This window comes from Vipera ursinii, assembly GCF_947247035.1.
Source record: "Vipera ursinii genome assembly, chromosome: 4".
NCBI lineage: Eukaryota > Metazoa > Chordata > Lepidosauria > Squamata > Viperidae > Vipera > Vipera ursinii.
Window position 1 is genome coordinate 70,282,881 of NC_139514.1, and position 19,850 is coordinate 70,302,730.

General features: G+C 43.4%; 1 protein-coding gene across 2 annotated transcripts in view; it reads right to left on the reverse strand.

The window, feature by feature from the left end:
• Positions 1-19,850, reverse strand: part of MSL3 (MSL complex subunit 3) — a 57,538-nt gene that overhangs the window by 36,362 nt on the left and 1,326 nt on the right. For both annotated transcript variants that reach the window (XM_083362697.1, XM_083362696.1), the window contains exons 2-4: positions 10,214-10,296; positions 9,482-9,577; positions 8,352-8,449 (exon numbers count right to left, since the gene is read on the reverse strand). In XM_083362697.1, coding sequence (XP_083218823.1) covers positions 8,352-8,449; positions 9,482-9,577; positions 10,214-10,296 — 277 coding nt within the window. The remainder of the gene's footprint in view (positions 1-8,351; positions 8,450-9,481; positions 9,578-10,213; positions 10,297-19,850) is intronic.

Below are 19,850 nucleotides of genomic sequence, written 5' to 3' on the forward strand. Positions count from 1 at the left end.
CTTTTCTGAGTCTTAGCCTCTAGTGGCGAAATCCACCTGGGTGTTTTACTTTCTAACAGGTCTTTATATCTCATCCACACATTAATCAATGACTTTCTAATTATATGATTTTTAAAGCCTTTAAAGCCTTTTAAAGCCTTATCGTACCATAAATATGCATGCCATCCAAATACATTGTCAAAACCTTCCAAATCTAATACATCTGTATTCTCTAACACAAACCAATCTCTCAACCAGCAAAAAGCAGCAGCTTCAAAATAAAGTTTCAAATCTGGCAGGGAGAAGCCCCCTCTATCTTTTGAATCTGTTAATAACTTGAACTTAATTCTAGGTTTTTTCCCCTGCCAGATAAATTTCGATAATGCCTTTTGCCATTCTTTAAAACAATTCAACTTTTCAATAATTGGAAGTACTTGAAATAGAAACAACATTTTTGGCAATACATTCATCTTAACAACTGAGATTCGGCCCATCAAAGACAATTTCAAATTTGTCCAGATATCTAGATCTCTCTTAATTTCATTCCACATTTTGTCATATCTTTATACAAATTCAAATTTTTTGCCGTCATATTTACACCCAGATACTTCACCTTTTTTACAAACATCAAACCAGTGGCTTCCTGTAACTTATTTTTTTCCTCTAATGACAGGTTTTTCCCTAAAACTTTGGTTTTACTCTTATTCAATTTAAAACCTGCAACATGTCCGAACTCTTGTATTATTTCCAGTGCTTTAATTGCACTGGTCTCTGGATCTTGTAATGTTAACACCAAATCATCAGCAAAGGCTTTTAGCTTATATTGTTTCGAACCCACTGCAATCCCTTTCACACCTTCCTCTTTCCTTATCATATTCAGCAAGACTTCCAGAACCGTAATAAACAACAGAGGGGAGAGTGGCCACCCTTGCCTGGTACCCTTTTCAATTCTAATTTCCTCTGATACCACATTATTAACTATGATTTTTGCTTTTTGCTCAGAATAGACTGCGTTTAAACCATTCATAAAACTCTGCCCAACCTCCATATTTTCAAAATTCTTCTTCATAAAACTCCAAGAAACGTTGTCAAAGGCCTTCTCCGCATCAATAAACATTAATATAGCCTTACAGTTCTTTTTGGCCTCTAACCTTTCCAAAATATCTACTGTATTCCTAATGTTATCCTTCATATGTCTACCAGGTAAAAAACCTGCTTGATCATGATGAATAAGATCTTGAAGGATCTTCTTCAATCTTGTAGCCAAGATATTTGCGAAAATTTTGTAATCCACATTTAACAAGGAGATTGGGAGGTAATTCTTTACTTGAGCTCTGTCTGTATCTGGTTTGGGTATCAGCGTAATAAATGTTTCTCTCCAGGTCTCAGGTGCCTTAGCCCCCTCTAGTAATTCATTGCATACTTCCATCAGTGGCTGAATCAGCCAGTCTTTCAATGTTTTATAATATTTTGCTGTCAATCCGTCAGGTCCTGGTGCCTTGCCAATTTGCATTTGATTAATTGCTGCTTTCAATTCTTGTCTTGTAATCCGGTAATTGAGTAGGGTCCTTTTCTCTTCAGGAATTTTCTGCCATCCATATTTGTCCATCCACTGCGATAATCAAGTTCGCAGATGATACAACTGTGGTGGGTCTTATTACAGGTGGGGATGAGACAGCATATAGGGCGGAGGTACAAAAACTATCCATATGGTGTAGTAACAAAAACTTGCACCTAAACATTGGCAAGACGAAAGAGATGGTGTTAGACTTCCAGAGAAAAAAGGAGGAACCTGCCCCACTTGACATCGGAGAGAAATGTGTAGAGAGAGTTTCCTCCTTTAAATTTCTGGGAGTCTACCTCTGTGAAGATCTGACCTGGAAAGTTAACACAACTCAGGTGGCTAGAAAGGCCCAACAGAGGCTTCACTTTCTTAGGGTCTTGCAGAAGAACAGGGTAGAACAACAGCTAATGACCCTCTTTTACCGGTTTAATATAGAGAGGGTCCTCTCGTATGGTATTGTGGTTTGGTATGCTGGTCTGACAGCCGCGGACAGGAAAGTATTACAGAGGGTAGTGAGCACAGCACAAGACATTGTGGGCTGTTCCCTGACACCACTGGATGACATCGCCAGGGCTCGTTGCCTTGGAAGAGTGAGGAAGATTCTCAGGGATGACTCACACCCTGGACGGTATCTCTTTACTCTCCTACCATCCGGTAGGAGATATAGGAATATAGCCAGCCGTACCAACAGGCTGAAAAATAGCTTTTATCCGTGGGCTGTTAGGCTTTTAGGCTGTTAGGCTTTTAAATGGGACATAATCTTATGCAGAATTGACTTGGGAGGTCGGTGTGTGGTGTAGTTGGTTCACATAGTGTGGTGGGATGGTTTGTTGTCACTGTGTGTTGGGGGGAGAGATCACGGGGGGAGGCTCAGCTAATCTCAATGTACACATGTTGTACTTTGACAATAAAGGTTTATTATTATTATTATTATTATTATTATTATTATTATTATTATTATTATTATTATTATTATTATTATTATTATTGTCCAATAACTGTTCTGTTTTAATTAAGTCCTCTTTTTCTTTCTTATATAGCTGCTTATAATATTTCTGAAAACATTTCCTAATTTCGGCAGGGTTCTCAATAGTCTTTTCCTCTTGCATTATCATAGTTATTGTACTTTGTTTCTGTCTCTTTTTCAACTGCCAAGCTAGTAACTTGCACATTTATTTGCCGATTCAAAAGACCTTTGCTTCATCATTTTTATTTTCCATTCAATTTCTTGATTAATTATCTGAGAGAATTGTGATTGAAGGGCTTTTATTTCTTTTTGAACCTGTTGATTCTTAGGATTACTCCTCAATTTTTTCTCTTTCTCTTTCAATTGGTTCAAAATGATATCTTTCTTTTCATTTTGAGCCTTCTTCCTCATTACATTCTGTTGAATCAAAAAACCTCTCATGACCGCTTTACTTACGTCCCAAATGACCCTTTTTTCTACCTCTGTATTCAAATGTATCTCAAAATAGTCTCTTATGGTTTTTTGGGCCTTCTCAACAATCTGTTCACTTCTCAGCAAGGCATCATTCATACTCCATCTAAACGAACCCTGTAGAAACAGTTTTAATTCCAGCAGCACAGCATTATGGTCAGAACAAGTCTTTGGGCAAATCTCTGATTTGTTTATTCTCGTGGCCAAATCTCTTGTCCATATATAATCGAGACGGAACACGATTTATTTGCATCAGATAAAAATGTGAAGTCTTTCTCCAATGGGTTTTTCAATCTCCAAGTATCAATCATATCAAAATTATCCATCATTTCAAAGAAAGTCTTTGGTAGTCTTCCATCAAATCTTCTGTCTTTGTGATCTATCCATCAATGTGGAGACTACTCCATTCAAATCTCCCATCAATATTATCTTATATTCTATATAATCCAAAAGTACATCATGTATCTTCTTGTAAAATTCAGCCTTACCTTCATTTGGTGCGTAAATTCCAAGCATGAGCAACTTATCGCCTTATGCTGTTATTTCAACTGCAAGATATCTTCCCTCCTAATCTTTAAACAATAATTTTGCTTCAAATTTCTCTTTAACATAAATCACTACTCCTCGTTTTTTAACTTTGTCTGCCGAAATAAATTCTTGACCTAATCTTTTATTTTGCAAGATTTTTCTATGAGTTCTCATCACATGTGTTTCTTGTAGGCATATCACATCCAAATTCTGTTTTTGCAACATGTGATGGATTCGGTTTCTTTTAGGTTTCGAATTTAAACCATTCACATTCCATGATAAAATTCTTAGTGCCATATTGTTTTACTGTACTGCTCTTGGCTTAGCTCCTGCCCCGGCTGCTAGCAACCCTACGTCGAAAAGAGGTGGTAATTCCAGTTATGGACCAGGTCTTGCTCCTGCTTCCAATTCGAGATCTTTTACGTTCTTCTCCAGAAATCTTTCCTTCTCTCCCAATGTTCGAATTCAGATCTTCTTCTGTTGATATTTAAAATATAATCCTTCGGGGAATTCCCAACGAAAATAGATCCTTTTCTTTCTTAAGGCACTAACCAAATCTGTGTATTTGCTTCTTAAATCCAAGAAAATTTTTGGGATATCCTTAAAAAGGACCACCTGTTGCTCTTGGACTTTCAAATTCTTTTGATAGTGAAGTCCCAAAATTTTATCTCTTTGTTCTTTAGTTTGAAAAACCACCATACAATCACTTATAAATTTCGAATCTCTCTTCTTTGGTTTCGCTCCAAATCTATAGGCCTTCACTATTATTGTTTCCAATTCTTCTTTTGTCAAATCCCACGATGCTTCAAATTCCTGGATTATTGTTGCCTTTAAGTTATCTTGTTCTATTTTGGGAAAACCTCGAATTCTTAAGTTCATTTCCCTCTCCTTCATCTGCAGGAAAGCAATTGCTACCTGGGCTTGGTACTGTTGTCTTTCCAAATCCTGGACACGTCCTATTTCCAATTGAGTAACTCTTGTATCCACTTCTGAAACTTCTGTCTTAACCTGTTGAATTTCCTTATTCAGGAAGCCAATTTCCTTTTTTATCTCTTTAAATTCCTCTGTATGTTTATCCTGTGTCTCTTGCAAGCTATCCTGCCCCTCCTTTAATGTATTTAACATTTTGAGCACTTCCTCTTCAAAGGTTGGGGAGGCAGAAAGTTTCCTTCTTGTTTTTGGTGCAGTTGTAGCCTCCGCAGCCATAACAAACTAAAGGCTCAACAGTTTAAAATGTCAAGGTCTCTATTTTGTCACTAGCAGTCAGCCAGTTGCCACAGCCAGAGCACCAGTTCCGCTCAAACAGGCAGTTTTACCAGTCTTCTTCTTCTTCTTTTTTGAAGCAATTTATGTTACAAAGCCAATAAAAAAGTCAGTATGTAGCAAGTCTAATTCTTAGAGGTTCGACTGCAACAGTTCAGACCGTCACAGTAACATCAAAAGTTCCAATAGGAAACGAGGATCAAAGACTTCCAATCTCTTTATTGCATCACAATAGAGTCTGCTGCCTGACCAGGTCTCCCTCCCAGGGAGAGAGTCGGCTTAACTTATATTTTTTTTCCACAGCTTTCCCACACTTCTTGGGTTGTTTTCCCCTTTAGGATTTTCATCCATGGGATCTTTCATAGGTTCTCTCTGAATTTGCTAAAGTCGGCTCTTTTGAAGTTTAAGACATTGGTTGGATTGTTTTCTATTGCTAGTGTTTGCATTATATTAAATTCCAGAATCATGTGATCACTTTCACCCAAGGTTCCAGCAAGTTCAATTCCCTCTATACCACGGGTCGGCAACCCACGGCTCCGGAGCCGCATGCGGCTCTTTGAGCCGTCTCCTGCGGCTCCCAGCCGCCCCCGGTGCGCGCGCACCTCTTCGAACAGGCAGTGGTGCGCGCGCACCTCTCCCAAGCCGCCGCCGTCTGGAGACCTGCCGAAGTTTGGGGAGGTTTGGGGAGGTGCGCACGCACCTCTCCAAACCTCCCCAAACGTCGGCATGTCTCCGGACCTCCGCGCCCTGCCTGCCTGCTTCTTTCCGCTGGCTGGCTGCCCTACGACGTAACCCGCTTCATGATCGAATGCGACGCCTGCAAGGACTGGTTTCACGGCAGGTAACACAAAGCGATCGGGCCTTTCCTCCCCCCCTTTCCCTCCCCCCTCCTGCTCTAGGGCAGAGATTCCCTTCCTATCGCTTGGGCCCTTTCGTCTCTTTGGCTCGCCAGGGCTGGAGTGGCGAGAGCGAGCGGCAGAGGAGAGATGGTGGGCCCCTGGCTGCCGCTTCTGCTCTGTGCAGTTTTCCAACAGGCCTTTTTGGAGAAGAGGAGGAGGAGGAGGAGCCACTCTCGTTTCCCTCTCTTGTATTTTTTTGTGTGTGTGTGGTTTTGTTTTTGTTTCGTAAATTGTCGAGCCCAGGCATACACAATGGACTTCCCCCCCTCCTTCCCGGGGCTCTGGTGTCAAGGGGCTGCGGGTAGTGGTTTTGGTGAAGGAGAGAGCTATTGTCCTTCACTCGGGGAGGGACGGCGGGAGGACTGGCTGACTGACTCGCTTGTGCTATAAAGGGTGTTTCTCCCCCTTTTTTTAAAAAATTTTTTGGAAATTATTATTTTATGAGCTCCTGGTTTCTGGCCGGCTCCCTCCCTCCCCCGATCGGGGGTCTTATTGGGTGGATTCAATGGGGAGGGTTAAGGATTTAAGGTTAGATGCTCCCCTCCCCTCACTTTCTCCAGAGAAGGCATGGAGAGAGCAGAACCGAGGGGGGGGGAGGTTGAGGAAAGCGGTTCCACAATGTCTGGCTAAGAGGGAAAAGCCAGCGAGCCAGTCCCGGGAAAGATCCCTACCGAGCAAGCGGGAACTGCAAGGACTGGGGCAGCGGAGGCGGCTCCCGGAGAGCCCGCGCTCCGGGCGGTCACTTGCTTCGCGTCTCCTGACGGAAGGGGGGGTGACTGGAGCGGGCGTGTTTCCTCGCCTGCTGGGTGCCGCGATTTGCCCGGGGAACGTGCGGGCCCCGAATGGCAACGTGGAGCGAGGAAGCGGACAGCCAGGGCTTCCCCGAGAGCCGCAGCCACACAGGGTATTCCTGTGTATTCAGGCTTGCAAAACGGCGGATCGAGCCTCTGCTGACGGCGGCAGAGGCTTGCAGAGCGCGGATCCAGCCTCTGCTGGCGGCAGAGGCTTGCAGAGCGCGGATCCATTCTCCGCCGCCGACAGAGGCTCGATCCGCCCTTCTGCAAGCCTCCGCCGCCGGTTAATACCCTGTATTCAGCTCTGGGAAGTGGGGGGAAGGGGGAGGGAGGGGGAGTTTGGGGGGAAGGGGAGCTCCACGGTTCAAAAATAAAGCCCTGCCGCTCTTCGCGTTGCTTGCCCGACTGGCTGTCATGGGACCGCACGGATCGCCTCGCTCCCACCGGAAGCTGATTCCTTCGAGTTTGGTCTCGAGCGATTTTGCATTTTCTCCAGTGCTGAAAGCCACTCGGGGAACTTGAGTTACCGGCTCCCCGATCGCTCCACCCTCATCTTCTCTTCGTTCCCGCTTCCCCTTCCGAAGGTTCCTCTCGCCGTCCGTGACTAAAGTCCCACTCCCACCCCCCGCGGCAGGTTGGATCCCCCCAACTATCTTGAGTAACTCCTAGAGCCCCACGCTGCCCTCCCCCGGGCCACCGCAGCCGGAGAGGACGGCTCTGAAGTTAGATATTCCACCCGTAAGTCGCAGAGGGACCCCGGGTGTTCATAATTGATCCATGAAAACCTAATACCGAATAAAAGTATGATACATCAATAAAAAGATCCAATTTGATTTCCCCCCCCCGCCACACACACACACACACAGGTTGGAGACCCTCCGATGTGGCTTGGGCACCCAGAGGCTCCCGCTGCCCCCTTTTCTCCACCGGGCGAGAGAGGCAAAATGTGCACCAGCCCTGCCCCCATCCACCTCCAGTATGGATGGCTCTGCCAAAAGAAAAGCAGCCGAAGCAAGCGTCCCATTGAGAGAATGGGGCGGCAGAGGCTTGCAGAACGGCGGATCGAGCCTCTGCCGGCGGCGGAGGCTTGCAGAACGGCAGATCGAGCCTCTGCTGGCGGCAGAGGCTTGCAGAACGGCGGATCGAGCCTCTGCCAGTGGCAGAGGCTGGATCCGCGCTCTGCAAGCCTCTGCCGCCAGCAGAGGCTCAATCCGCCATTTTGCAAGCGTGTCTGCCGGCAGAGGCTGGATCCGCCATTTTGCAAGCCTCCGCCACCCCATTCTCTCAATGGGAGTCTTGCTTCGGCTGCTTTTCTTTTGGCAGAGCCATCCATACTGGAGGTGGATGGGGGCAGGGCTGGTGCACGTTTTGCCTTGTTTTGCGCATGCACGTGTGTGCATGCACGCGCACATTTTGCGGCTCCCAATTTTTTGTGTGTGTGACGGAACCGGTTCTGAGTGGCTCTTTTCCTTTTTCCGGTTGCCGACCCCTGCTCTATACATTCACTTTCAAAACCTGAACTCAGAAGCCTTGTGAAACTTCTTTAAAGGACACTTAATTCAATAATATAAAAAATAAGTGACCTAAAAAGGATCTCAGAATGTATATTTAGTATGGGTTTTTTTAGTATTTTTAATGTACTGGTTAAATTCAATTATCCAAATAGATACTAAAAAGAGAGAAAAAAATCCATGGTCTACATTCTATATATATGGTTATATTTGTCTTTTTTATACTACAACTACCTTAATCAACTTTACTTTTAAGTTGCAAGTATCTGTGGAACAGAACTTAAATTATTTTCCTGCTTATCAACTATAGTAATATTTAATTGTTATATACATTTTTAATTAGATAGCACAAGTATCCCCTATATGCCAACTTACAATTTTCACTACTCCTTTCATTCTCTTCAGTAGGAAGGAGCTTCAGCACAGAATCAACGCCTGGCAATCTGCAACGCCCTTTCTTTCCTTTTCTTCTCCTAAAGAAGATTGAAGATAGGCTACCATTTAGCTAACATGATTTTTCACCTGCTTTATAAAGCAGTAAAAGTAAAAATCAGCATTGCGGAAATGGGGCATATTTGTGTTTCTCTGACATAAAAAACATAGATTTCAAATATATAGGGGTCAATTCATATACAATATGTATTACAGTAACATATCTTTTTTTACCAGTCTATAGTTTACCATTGACCAGAGCCTAGTTTACTTTTGTCTAATAATCTCTATCATCCTATCTAAGTCAAACTGAAACCATTATTTTAAGAATAAAATAAAAATAAATCAGCAGGATATAGAGATCAAGTAATTCCTTCTTCCATAAGAACAGCAAAAAAGGAAAACCTGTCTTGTTTTTTACCTGCTACTAATAAGCATTCTCCCCATTTTATAAAACTTGTAACCAGAAATGATTCTCCTGCCATTATAACAGCAACATGTGACTTTATAAGGGCACCAAATATTTTAGAGTAAAAATATTGTATTTAAAAAAAACAGGAAAAATAATCTGCACATATAGATAGCTGCACCAGATATCCAGGATTAAAAATTAGAGACATTATAGCCGATACTGAAAGGGACGCAGTGGCTCAGTGGGTTAGGACGCTGAGCTTGTAGATCAGAAGATCGGCAGTTTGGTGGGTCGAATCCCGAGTACCGCGTAACAGAGTGAGCGCCTGTTACTCATCCCAGCTTCTGCCAACCTAGCAGTTCGAAAGCACGTAAAAATGCTAGTAGAAAAATAGGGACCACTATGGTGGGAAGGTAACAGCGTTCCATGCGCCTTTGGCGTCTAGTCATGCCGGCCACATGACCATGGAGACGTCCTCGGACAAGTGCTGGCTCTTCAGCTTTGAAACGGAGATGAGCACCAGCCCCTAGAGTCGGAAACGACTAGCACGCATGTGCGGGGGAACCTTTACCTTTTACCTTTATAGCCGATACTGAAATTAAGTCATTTGAAAATGACTTAAATATTTCAAAAAAACCTGTTAACCATATTTGATCCTTACATGCGAGCCACAGCTTTTCTTGCCAATTTGCGCTGTAATCTGCGATTTTCATCAGTGTCACGAAGTACATGATGTTCAGCTGCCCATCTGTCCCAACTAAGTAGTTTTTTTAAAAAAATAAAATAAAATAATTATTTTATTATAAAGGATGTCTATCAAGCTGATTGAATGTATAAGATAAGCAGCAAATGAATTTGAACATTACTGTGCATATATCTCCTAAGCTTCCAACTAATCTGAAGTGGCACTCTGTATGGAGCAGGTAAGATACATTATGGATTCCATTAATACAAGTAGTCCTCAATTATTATCATTTGAACATTGATGTCACTATACAAATGGCACAAATCACCTGGGGATTTTGTAAAATTAAGATAAAATTAACAGAATTGTCTCATTCCAGTTATGTAAGGCCACCATTTTAGAGGGGGATGCTGAGATGGAAATTTGATTTGCATATAAGATCTACTGAATCAAGATTTCATATTACTTAAAATTAAAATCAGAAACATCCTAGCAACCAGGCTACTATACAGATTACTTTGCAGATTAACTATCAAGGACTTATGATTTAGCAGCACTTTGTACCAGCAGAAGCTTCCAAATCATTTTTAAAGTCAATCAGAACATATTAGAGTCCAAGCTTCATCTAGAGTAGTATGAATTATATCTGAATTACTAATTCTCTCCTAGTTGGTAATATTGTATGTTTTTATTCAAATATATGCTCACCTTCTATTCCAACCATTAAAATGGATCAGATATTCTGGGATCTTTCTTCCTTTCTCATCTTTTCCAATAACAATATCAACAATCTAAAATCAAACACATGTATGCTTACACAAACATTTTATAGGCATTATTATTATTTTTACAATTCATTGTTTTATAACGTAGGAGTATAAACAAAGCAATTAAAAACATATTCCACCACTTCATTTTAAAAGATTAAATATATTTCAGAGATTAAATGCAGTAATTGGATGCAATAACATCTCTCCATTACAAAAAAAATTAAACTGCCTGGAATAAACTACCTCAATTTGCAACAAATTTAAATAAATAACTCTAATGAGTTTTGGTATTTACTTCCTTTAGAACAGGGGTCCCCAACCCCCGGTCCATGGACCAGTACTGGTCCGTGGCATGCCAGCAACCCGTCTGCACAAACAAGCAAAGCCCCATCCACAGGATGCAGGCAGCACACAAAGCCACGCACCCTCGGGTCCATGGAAAAACCTCTCTCCACGAAACCAGTCCCAAGTGTCCAAAAGGTTGAGGACCTCTGCTTTAGAAGTCAATAAGGTATAGGTGATTGAAGTAGGCAATAACATCACACAGCCTGCCACAGCAATATATTCATAATGATATCACTACATGATATTTGGGTGTTATTGTGATCTGTGTCATATAGAATGGGTCCAAAAATATTATCAACAGGAAATTATCTGTGAATATAAATTGTCAGTTATTTTTCAGTTATACGTTTGTTCTAAATATGTATTATTAATTGGTACTTGTCATTGGCTTTTCAAAATTTGATTTCTTGCCTACTTTAAGAAATTCATTAACTCCTCCTCCCAAAAAAGTAGAAGTAATACCAATTTGCTTTAAAAACTCACTACTATTTATTTGGAAAACTCTTTATGAACAATTAGCACATCTATATTATTGGCTAATCATATATAAACTGAATTCTGTTGTGAAATCCGTATTATCCCTACTTCATTTCATTCTCAAGCAAGCCAGATGACAGAAATCCAGTAAGGAAGGGGTCCCCAACACCTGGCCCACTACCAGGCCATGGTTTATTCAGAACTGGTCTGCTCAAGCAGCGGGCTGGCATGCTTGCACGTGCAGCTCAACTTGTGCAAGCGATGGGCCGGCATGCATGCACCACAGCACAACTTCCACAAGTCGAGCAGTGTGCACATGCATGCCAGCTCACTGATTGCGCGGCCCAGTTCCCCTCTCCCTCCCAGCCAGGTCACCAAGCCGCAAAGGTTGGGGACCACTGCAGTAAGGGAAGCATTACTCCTCTTCAAGCTCAGCCTTCAAGATAAAGTAGAAATCAACTGCTTCCTCTTGAAATATTTTGGATGTTTGTTCCCTTATCATCCTACATTATTATTTGAAAACTTGCAGGCTATATTTGGCCCGTATGACGTGGTTCCTGGAATTCAGGCATTGCACTTTGAATCAAATTCTATATAGAATAATAAAGGTGGAAGGGATCTTGGAGGTCTTCTATTCCAATCTCCTGTTCAAGCAGGAGACCCTGTACCATTTTTAGATAAATGATTATTCAATCTTTTCTTAAAAACCTCAAGTGATGGAGCACCCACAACTACTGAAAGCAAGCTGTTCCATGGGTTAATTGTTCCAACTGTCAAGAAATTTCTCCTTAGTTCTAGGTTGATTTTCTCCTTGATGAGTTTCTATTCATTGCTTTTTGTCTTGCCTTCAGGTGCTTTGGAGAATAGATTGAACCCCCCTCTTTTTTATGGCAGCCCCTCAAATATTGGAACACTGCTATCATGTCACCTCTAGACCTTCTTTTCATTAAACTATTGACATACCCAATTTCTGCAATCATTCTTCATATGTTTTAGCTTCTCTAATCATCTTTGTTGCTCTTCTCTAAACTCTAGTTTCTAGAGTCTCAACTTCTTTTTTATATTGTGGCGACCAAAATATATACCAATTTGCAAAATCAAAATTCAATTGCACACCTTAATTTAGAATACAAGGCACTTCTGCGCAAGTTAGCTCCATTACAATGCTCAAATCTTTATCAAATAACTGTCACCAGTGAACATCTCAATTTTACAAAAATAGGAATATGTTAAACCATTCTATTTTTAAATTATGCTTATCTATATCTATATCTACATCTATATCTACATCCATCCATCCATCCATCCATCCATCCATCTATCTATCTATGATAAAGCATCAAATCATAAGAATAAAAAATATCTTGTGAAAAAGGATTGGAAAGTGAAGGTGAATCTTGCTTTGTTGTAGACCCTCAAAGACTGTTATTGGTGCATATGATGCACTAATCCACAATTAAAGTGCTGCATGCTATATAAACCTAGGACATATATTGTATAGTTTTTTTGGCTTTCCAAGAGACTAAGAGTGGAATGGAATGTGGGAGGCCTATAATGTTTACCTCCACTGTCAAATCAGTATTCCCAACAAAAGGCCAATCCTCATTGAGGGAAAAAATTAATTCTAGAAATAAACCACTAGCTAAAGAAAACTTTGGTTTCCTGGATTATGGACTGCATTTTCTACAAAAAGGACTCTTGGCAAGGGATGGGCTGCACCTTACGAAAACAGGGAAAAAGGTACTCAGAAAAAGACTGGCCCAACTCATCAAAAGGGCTTCAAACTAAAATTGAGGGGGAAGGGAGACCAATTTTTAGAATGTCTAGAACACAAAACCAGTCATACACTGAGCAAAAAAAATATTTGATTCCCTGCTGATTTTGTACATTTGCCCACTGACAAAGAATGATCAGTCTATAATTTTAATGGTAGGTTTATTTTAACAGTGAGAGACAGAATAACAACAAAAAAATCCAGAAAAACACATTTCAAAAAAGGTATAAATTGAGTGGCATTTTAATGAGTAAAATAAGTATTTGACCTCTTCGCAAAACATGACTTAGTACTTGGTGGCAAAACCCTTGTTGGCAATCACAGAGGTTTTTTGTAGTTGGCCACCGGGTTTGCACACATCTCAGGAAGGATTTTCTCCCACTCCTCTTTGCAGATCTTCTCCAAGTCATTAAGGTTTTGAGGCTAACATTTGGCAGCTCAAACCTTCAGCTGAGATAGGGAGTAATAAGAAAAAAGAAACACTCAAACACAATCAAGAGATACAGGAAACATACCCACGGACAGGCATACAAGTCGTAAATGCTTATATACAAATGCTCAAAGCTTGGGGAACAAACAGGATGAACTAGAAGCAATAGTACATAAGGGTGGGTATGACATAGTTAGCATTAAAAAAACCTGGTGGGACGAAACCCATGATTGGAATGTACTGATGGATGGATACAAATTGTTTAAAAGAAATAGATGTACAAAAAGAGGACGGAAGTTGTACTATATGTAGGAAAACACTACATCTCTACAGAAAAGATAAAATCCCTCCAGAAAGTATATGGGTTGATATAAAAGGAAAAAAAGTGAAATTGCCATGAGTGTATATTACAGGCCACTCAACCAATCAGAAGAAATAGATGAACTCTTTGCCAACCAGTTATCAAGCATATGTAGGAAGCATACCTCAGTAGTAATGGGAAACTTCAACTATCTAGATATCAACTGGGAGACAAACTCTGCAGAAGTGGGAGATTGAACAGATTCTTAACCAACCTTACTGACAACTTTATCATTCAAAAGGTGGAGGAGGGAACTAGAAGTAAAGCTTTACTGGACCTAATTCTAACTAATAAAAAAGTGATAGAGGGAGTTGAGGTTGCAAGAACCTTGGGTGAAAATGACCACATCATACTGAAATTTGATATAATGCAAACACAAGCAATAGAAAATAATTGAACCAGGGTCTTAAACTTCAAAAGAGCTGATTTTAACAAACTCAGAGAAAACCTAGGAAAGATTCCATGGACGAAAATCCTAAAAGGGAAAATAACTGAGAAAGTGTGGGAAACTCTGAAAAAGGCGATCATAAAAGCCCTGTCCAGCACAATACCATCAAAAAAGAAAAACAAGAAATTCAAGAAGAAACCAGTATGGCTACACAAAGGTCTCTCTGACAAACTGAAAGATAAAAAGGACAAGTACAAAAAATGGAAAGAGGGACACATTTAGAATTAGAAAAGAATAGACCTGGAAGGGACCTTGGAGGTCTTCTAGTGCAGTCCCCCGTTCAAGCAGGAGAACCTATACCACGGGTCGGCAACCCGCGGCTCCGGAGCCGCATGTGGCTTTCAGCCGTCTCCTGCGGCTCCCCGTCCTCCGCCATGTGCAGTCTGAAAAAAAAAAGTTCAACCAATCAATTCAAATTTCTCACAAAAAAAATCTTGCGAATTGATTGGCTGAACTTCTTTGGTTTGTGGGATTGTCCACAAACCTCTTCTTCAGACTACACGTGGTGGCAGCAGAAGAGATGGAGGACTGCTGGAAAAAAGGTGTGTAGGTTGGTCAGATGGGGTATAGGGGGGACACGTAGGCTGACTGAACACGCGCGTGAGGCAGAGGTGCTGCTCAGGGCCGGACGGGAGGCCGGGAAGATTTCTCCCCCTTGCCAGGCAAGCAGAGCCTGAACAAACGCGTGCGCGAGGCAGAGGTGCAGCTCGGGGCTGGAGGGGAGGCCGGGCAGATTTCTCCCCCTTGCCAGGCAAGCGGAGCCTGAACAAATGCGCGCGCGAGGTACAGTTGCAGCTTGGGGCTGGAGGGGAGGCCGGGCAGATTTCTCCCCCTTGCCAGGCAAGCAGAGCCCGAACAAACGTGCGTGCGAGGCAGAGGTGCAGCTCGGGGCTGGAGGGGAGGCCGGGCAGATTTCCTCTGCTTGCCTGGCAATTAAAACCACTCCTGCTACTCCTTCTACTGCTAACGTTTTCACTTGGTGCTTGGTTCCGATTTAACCTGAGAATCCCCGGATGTCACTGCTGGGGGTGGAGGAGGCTGCCCAGGTTCGGCCTTAGCGGAAGCCAACAACAGTAGCGGTGGAGGCGGCGGCGAGAGAGAGATGCTGGAGTTCTGCCGCATCTCCGTCAGCCTTCGCCTCCCCCGCAGAAACAAATCCCTGTGCCGGCTCTCATGGCAGCAGTAAGCCCCAAGGAGCAGGCAATCGCTCCGGCCGCGGCGGCTGCTGTTGGGGCCGCCCAGTGCAGTCTCCTTCTCTTTGTTTCAGTTTGCTTTATGCATTTGGAACGAAGACACAAGATTTGGTGTTTCTCCGCGCCCGCTCATCAGCGGGCGCAGAGAAACACCCATTCCCTCTGCTGAGCCATCCCAGTTACTTCCCTGGAGCACCTTCATATCTTGCAAGGGCTCACAGGGAATCCGCGTTTCTCCACACGCGCTGATCAGCGGGCGCGGAGAAACACCCATTCCCTCTGCTGAGCCATCCTAGTTACTTCCCTGGAGCACCTTCATATCTTGCAAGGGCGCACAGGGAATTCGCGTTTCTCCACACGCGCTGATCAGCGGGCACGGAGAAATGCCCATTCTCTCTGCTGAGCTGTCCCAGTTGCTTGCGTTGCAGAAGGCAAGCATTTGGAATGAAGACTCGAGATTCGGTGTTTCTCCGCATGCGCTGATCTCACGCTCCTTACAGTCTCCCTCTCTTTGTTTCAGCTTACTTTCTGCATTTGGGATGAAGACTCGAGAGAGGGAAACTGTAAGGAGCGCGAGATCAGCCCGTGCAGAGAAACACCGAATCTCGAGTCTTCATTCCAAATGCTTGCCTTCTGCAATGCAAGCAACTGGGACAGCTCAGCAGAGGGAATGGGCATTTCTCCGCGCCCGCTGATCAGCGCGTGTGGAGAAACACGGTTTCCTTGTACGCCCTTGCAAGATATGAAGGTGCTCCAGGGAAGTAACTGGGATGGCTCAGCAGAGGGAATGGGTGCTTCTCCACGCCCACTGATCAGCGCATGCGGAGAAATGCTGAATCTCGTGTCTTCTTTCCAAATTCTTGCCTTTTGCAACACAAGCAACTGGGATGGCTCAGAAGAGGCAATGGGCATTTCTCCGCGCCCGCTGATCAGCACGTGTGGAGAAACGCGGATTCCCTGTGTGCCCTTGCAAGATATGAAGGTGCTCCAGGGAAGTAACTGGGATGGCTCAGCAGAGGGAATGGGTGTTTCTCCGCGCCCGCTGATCAGCGTGTGTGGAGAAACGCGGATTCCCTGTGCGCCCTTGCAAGATATGAAGGTGCTCCAGGGAAGTAACTGGGATGGCTCAGCAGAGGGAATGGGTTTTTCTCTGCGCCCGCTGATGAGCGGGCGCGGAGAAACACCAAATCTTGTGTCTTCGTTCCAAATGCATAAAGCAAACTGAAACAAAGAGAAGGAGACTGCACTGGGTAGCCCCAACAGCAGCCGCCACCACCGAAGCCATTGCCTGCTCCTTGGGGCTTACTGCTGCCATGAGAGCCGGCACGGGGATTTGTTTCTGCGGGAGAGGCGAAGGCTGACGGAGATGCGGCAGAACTCCAGCATCTCTCTCTCGCCGCCGCCTCCACCGCTACTGTCGTTGGCTTCCGCTAAGGCCGAACCTGGGGAGCCTCCTCCACCCCCAGCAGTGACATCCGGGGATTCTCAGGTTAAATCGGAACCAAGCACCAAGTGAAAAAGTAGCAGTAGAAGGAGTAGCAGGAGTGGTTTTAATTGCCAAGCGTCCCCATGGAAGTCAATGGAGGTGCCGTGGCTGGCCTTTTGAGTTGGTGAGTGAATGAGAGTGAGAGAGAAACGTTTTTTGAGCAGTGTAAGTGAATGAGTGTTTGAAAGAGGCTTTTTAGAGCAAAGGTGAGGTAATGAGAAAGTGAGAGAGAAGCTTTTGCAAACAAAACATGAGTGAATGAGAGCGAGAGAAGCTTTTCCAAGCAAAGACGAGTGAATGAGAGCAGAGGGGGAAGGGCGGCTGCATGTCTCCCCTTAAGCTCCACTGTTCTGTCAATCAAGCCTGTTGTTTTGCGCATGCGTGCGCATGCACGTCCTTTGCAGCTCCCAGTTTTTTACTTTTGTGAGAGAACCGGTTCCGAGTGGCTCTTTCACTGTTTCAGGTTGCCGACCCCTGACCTATACCATCTCAGACAAGCAACTTGTCTCAGACAAGTGACAAGTGATAGAGTGCCCACAATTTCTGAAAGCAAGCTGTTCCACTGGTTAATTGTCCTCACTGTTCGGAAGTTTCTCCTTAATTCCAGGTTGCTTCTCTCTTTGATCAGTTTCCAACCATTGTTTCTTGACCTGTATTCTGATGCTTTCGAGAATAATTTGACCCCCTTTTCTTTGTGGCAGCCCCTCAGATACTGGAATACTGCTATCATGTCACCACTATTTCTTCTTTTGTGGACATATTATATTTAGATTTCAGTAAGGCATTTGACAACCTGATGCTTAGTAAGCTAGAAAAAGGTGGGATAGACAACATCACCGCCAGATGGATGTGTACCTGGCTGACAAACCGTACTCAGCAAGTAGTCCTCAATGGTACTACATCCACGTGGAGAGAAGTAAGCAGTGCAGTACCACAAGGCTCTGTCCTAGGCCCAGTACTCTTCAATATCTTCATAAATGACTTAGATGAGGGAATAGAAGGGGAACTCATCAAATTTGCAGATGTCACTAAACTGTCAGGAATAGCCAACATCCCAGAAGACAAGCTCAGCATCCAAAATTATCTTGACTAACTTGAACAATGGGCCCTATCCAACAAACTGAATTTTAATGTGGAGAAAACCAAAGTTTTACATTTAGGCACGAAAAATCAAAGGTATAAGTACAGATTAGGTAAGACCTGGCTCAAAAACAGTAACTGTGAAAGGGACCTTGGAGTCCTACTGGACGATCACTTGACTATGAGCCAGCAATGTGCAGCAACAGCCAATAAAGCTAATATAATCCTGGCTTGTATAAATAGAAGCATAGAATCAAGATCACACGATGTATTAGTACCACTTTATATAACCCTAGTACAGGGGTCAGCAACCTGAAACAGTGAAAGAGCCACTCGGAACCGGTTCCCTCACAAAAGGAAAAACTGGGAGCCGCAAAAAACTGTGTGCACATGCGCGTACATGCGCACATGTGCAGAACAGGGTTTGACTGAAGAGTGGAGCCAAGGTGAGATATGCACCTACCCTGCATATTTGAATTGATTGGTTGAACTTTTTTAGTCCCATTTTTTTTGTTGGACTGCACATGGTAGAGGACTGGGAGCCGCAGGAGACGGCTGAAAGAGCCGCATGCGGCTCCGGAGCCGCGGGTTGCAGACCTGTGCCCTAGTAAGACCACCCCTGGAATACTGCAGCCAATTTTGGTCACCATACTACAAAAAAGATGTTGACACTTTAGAAAAAGTTCAGAGAACAGCAACTAAAATGATCGAAGGCCTGAATACTAAAACATAAGAACAGCTGAGGACTAGGGTTTGGCTAGTCTAAAGAAAAGAAGAAATAGGGGGGATATGATAGCAGTATTCCATTTTTTGAATGGCTGCCACAAAGAAGAGGGCATCAAACTATTCTCCAAAGCACCAGAGGGCAGGACAAGAAACAATGTTTGGAAACTGACCAGAAAGAAGTGTGAGAAGTCAGCCCCCCAGAGAAGGAAATATTAAAAGGGCAGAAAAATATATTTTCTCAAAGGATCTTAAAAAGGCAGAAAAGCATGCCCAGTTTTCTTAATAGCCCCAAGTCTCCCTCTCCCTAGCAGAAACCAGCTCTGTAGAAATGCAGATGAAATAATCCAGGAAGGTTGGAGGCCCCCAGGTGGAAGATTAAGAAGACAAAGACACCTAAAATCTATATATCCCACCCAAAGTCTAAGACAGTACATAATAGGATTAACCCACAGATGCCAATGGGACACAGGTCAAAATACATGACACAGGAAATACAAAGCCTCAAACAGGAACAGGAAACAACCTCAAGAGCCCCAGAGGGTATAAAAACCCACTCCCTACATGTGCTCACTCTTTTCTTCCAGAGCCATCTTTCTGTCTGGCTCTCCTCTTCAATAAACTGCAATCATCTTTCTAAAGCAGTCACCATGTTGTTTATTCCCGGCTTGGACTGAACCATGATGAAGACTTTTCCTTCAACAGAAACAACCTGTAATTAAGGAGAAACTTCCTAACAATGAGGACAATCAACCAGTGCAATGGCTTGCCTTCAGAAATCGTGGGTGCTCCATCACTGGAGGTTTTTAAGAAGAGGCTGTCACTTGTCTCAAATGGTATAAGTCCTCCTGCTTGAGCAGGGGGCTGGACTAGAAGACCTCCAAGGTCCCTTCTAGCTCTATTCTATTATATTCTATTCCATAACATTGCCACCACAAAAGACAATTATTTTGCCCTTGAATTTTATCCACATAATCTTATGGAGTGATACACCTAACCAGTGCTTTTTTTGTAAAAGAAAAAGGTGCCGGAACTCACACATGTCATACAACCTGCCTTGCCTACCCTACAAGGTTCCATCCAAAAAAGGTGCCGGAACTCCGTTGTGAGCATTTTATGAGAAAAAAAGCCCTGCACCTAACTCATGGGCGGTCTGTTTGGTTAATCATTATTAAGCAAAATGTTAAGAATATTGTACAAATATAGTCAAGTACAAACCACAATGCTCTGAAATGAAATCTCACTTCCTTTTTTTAAA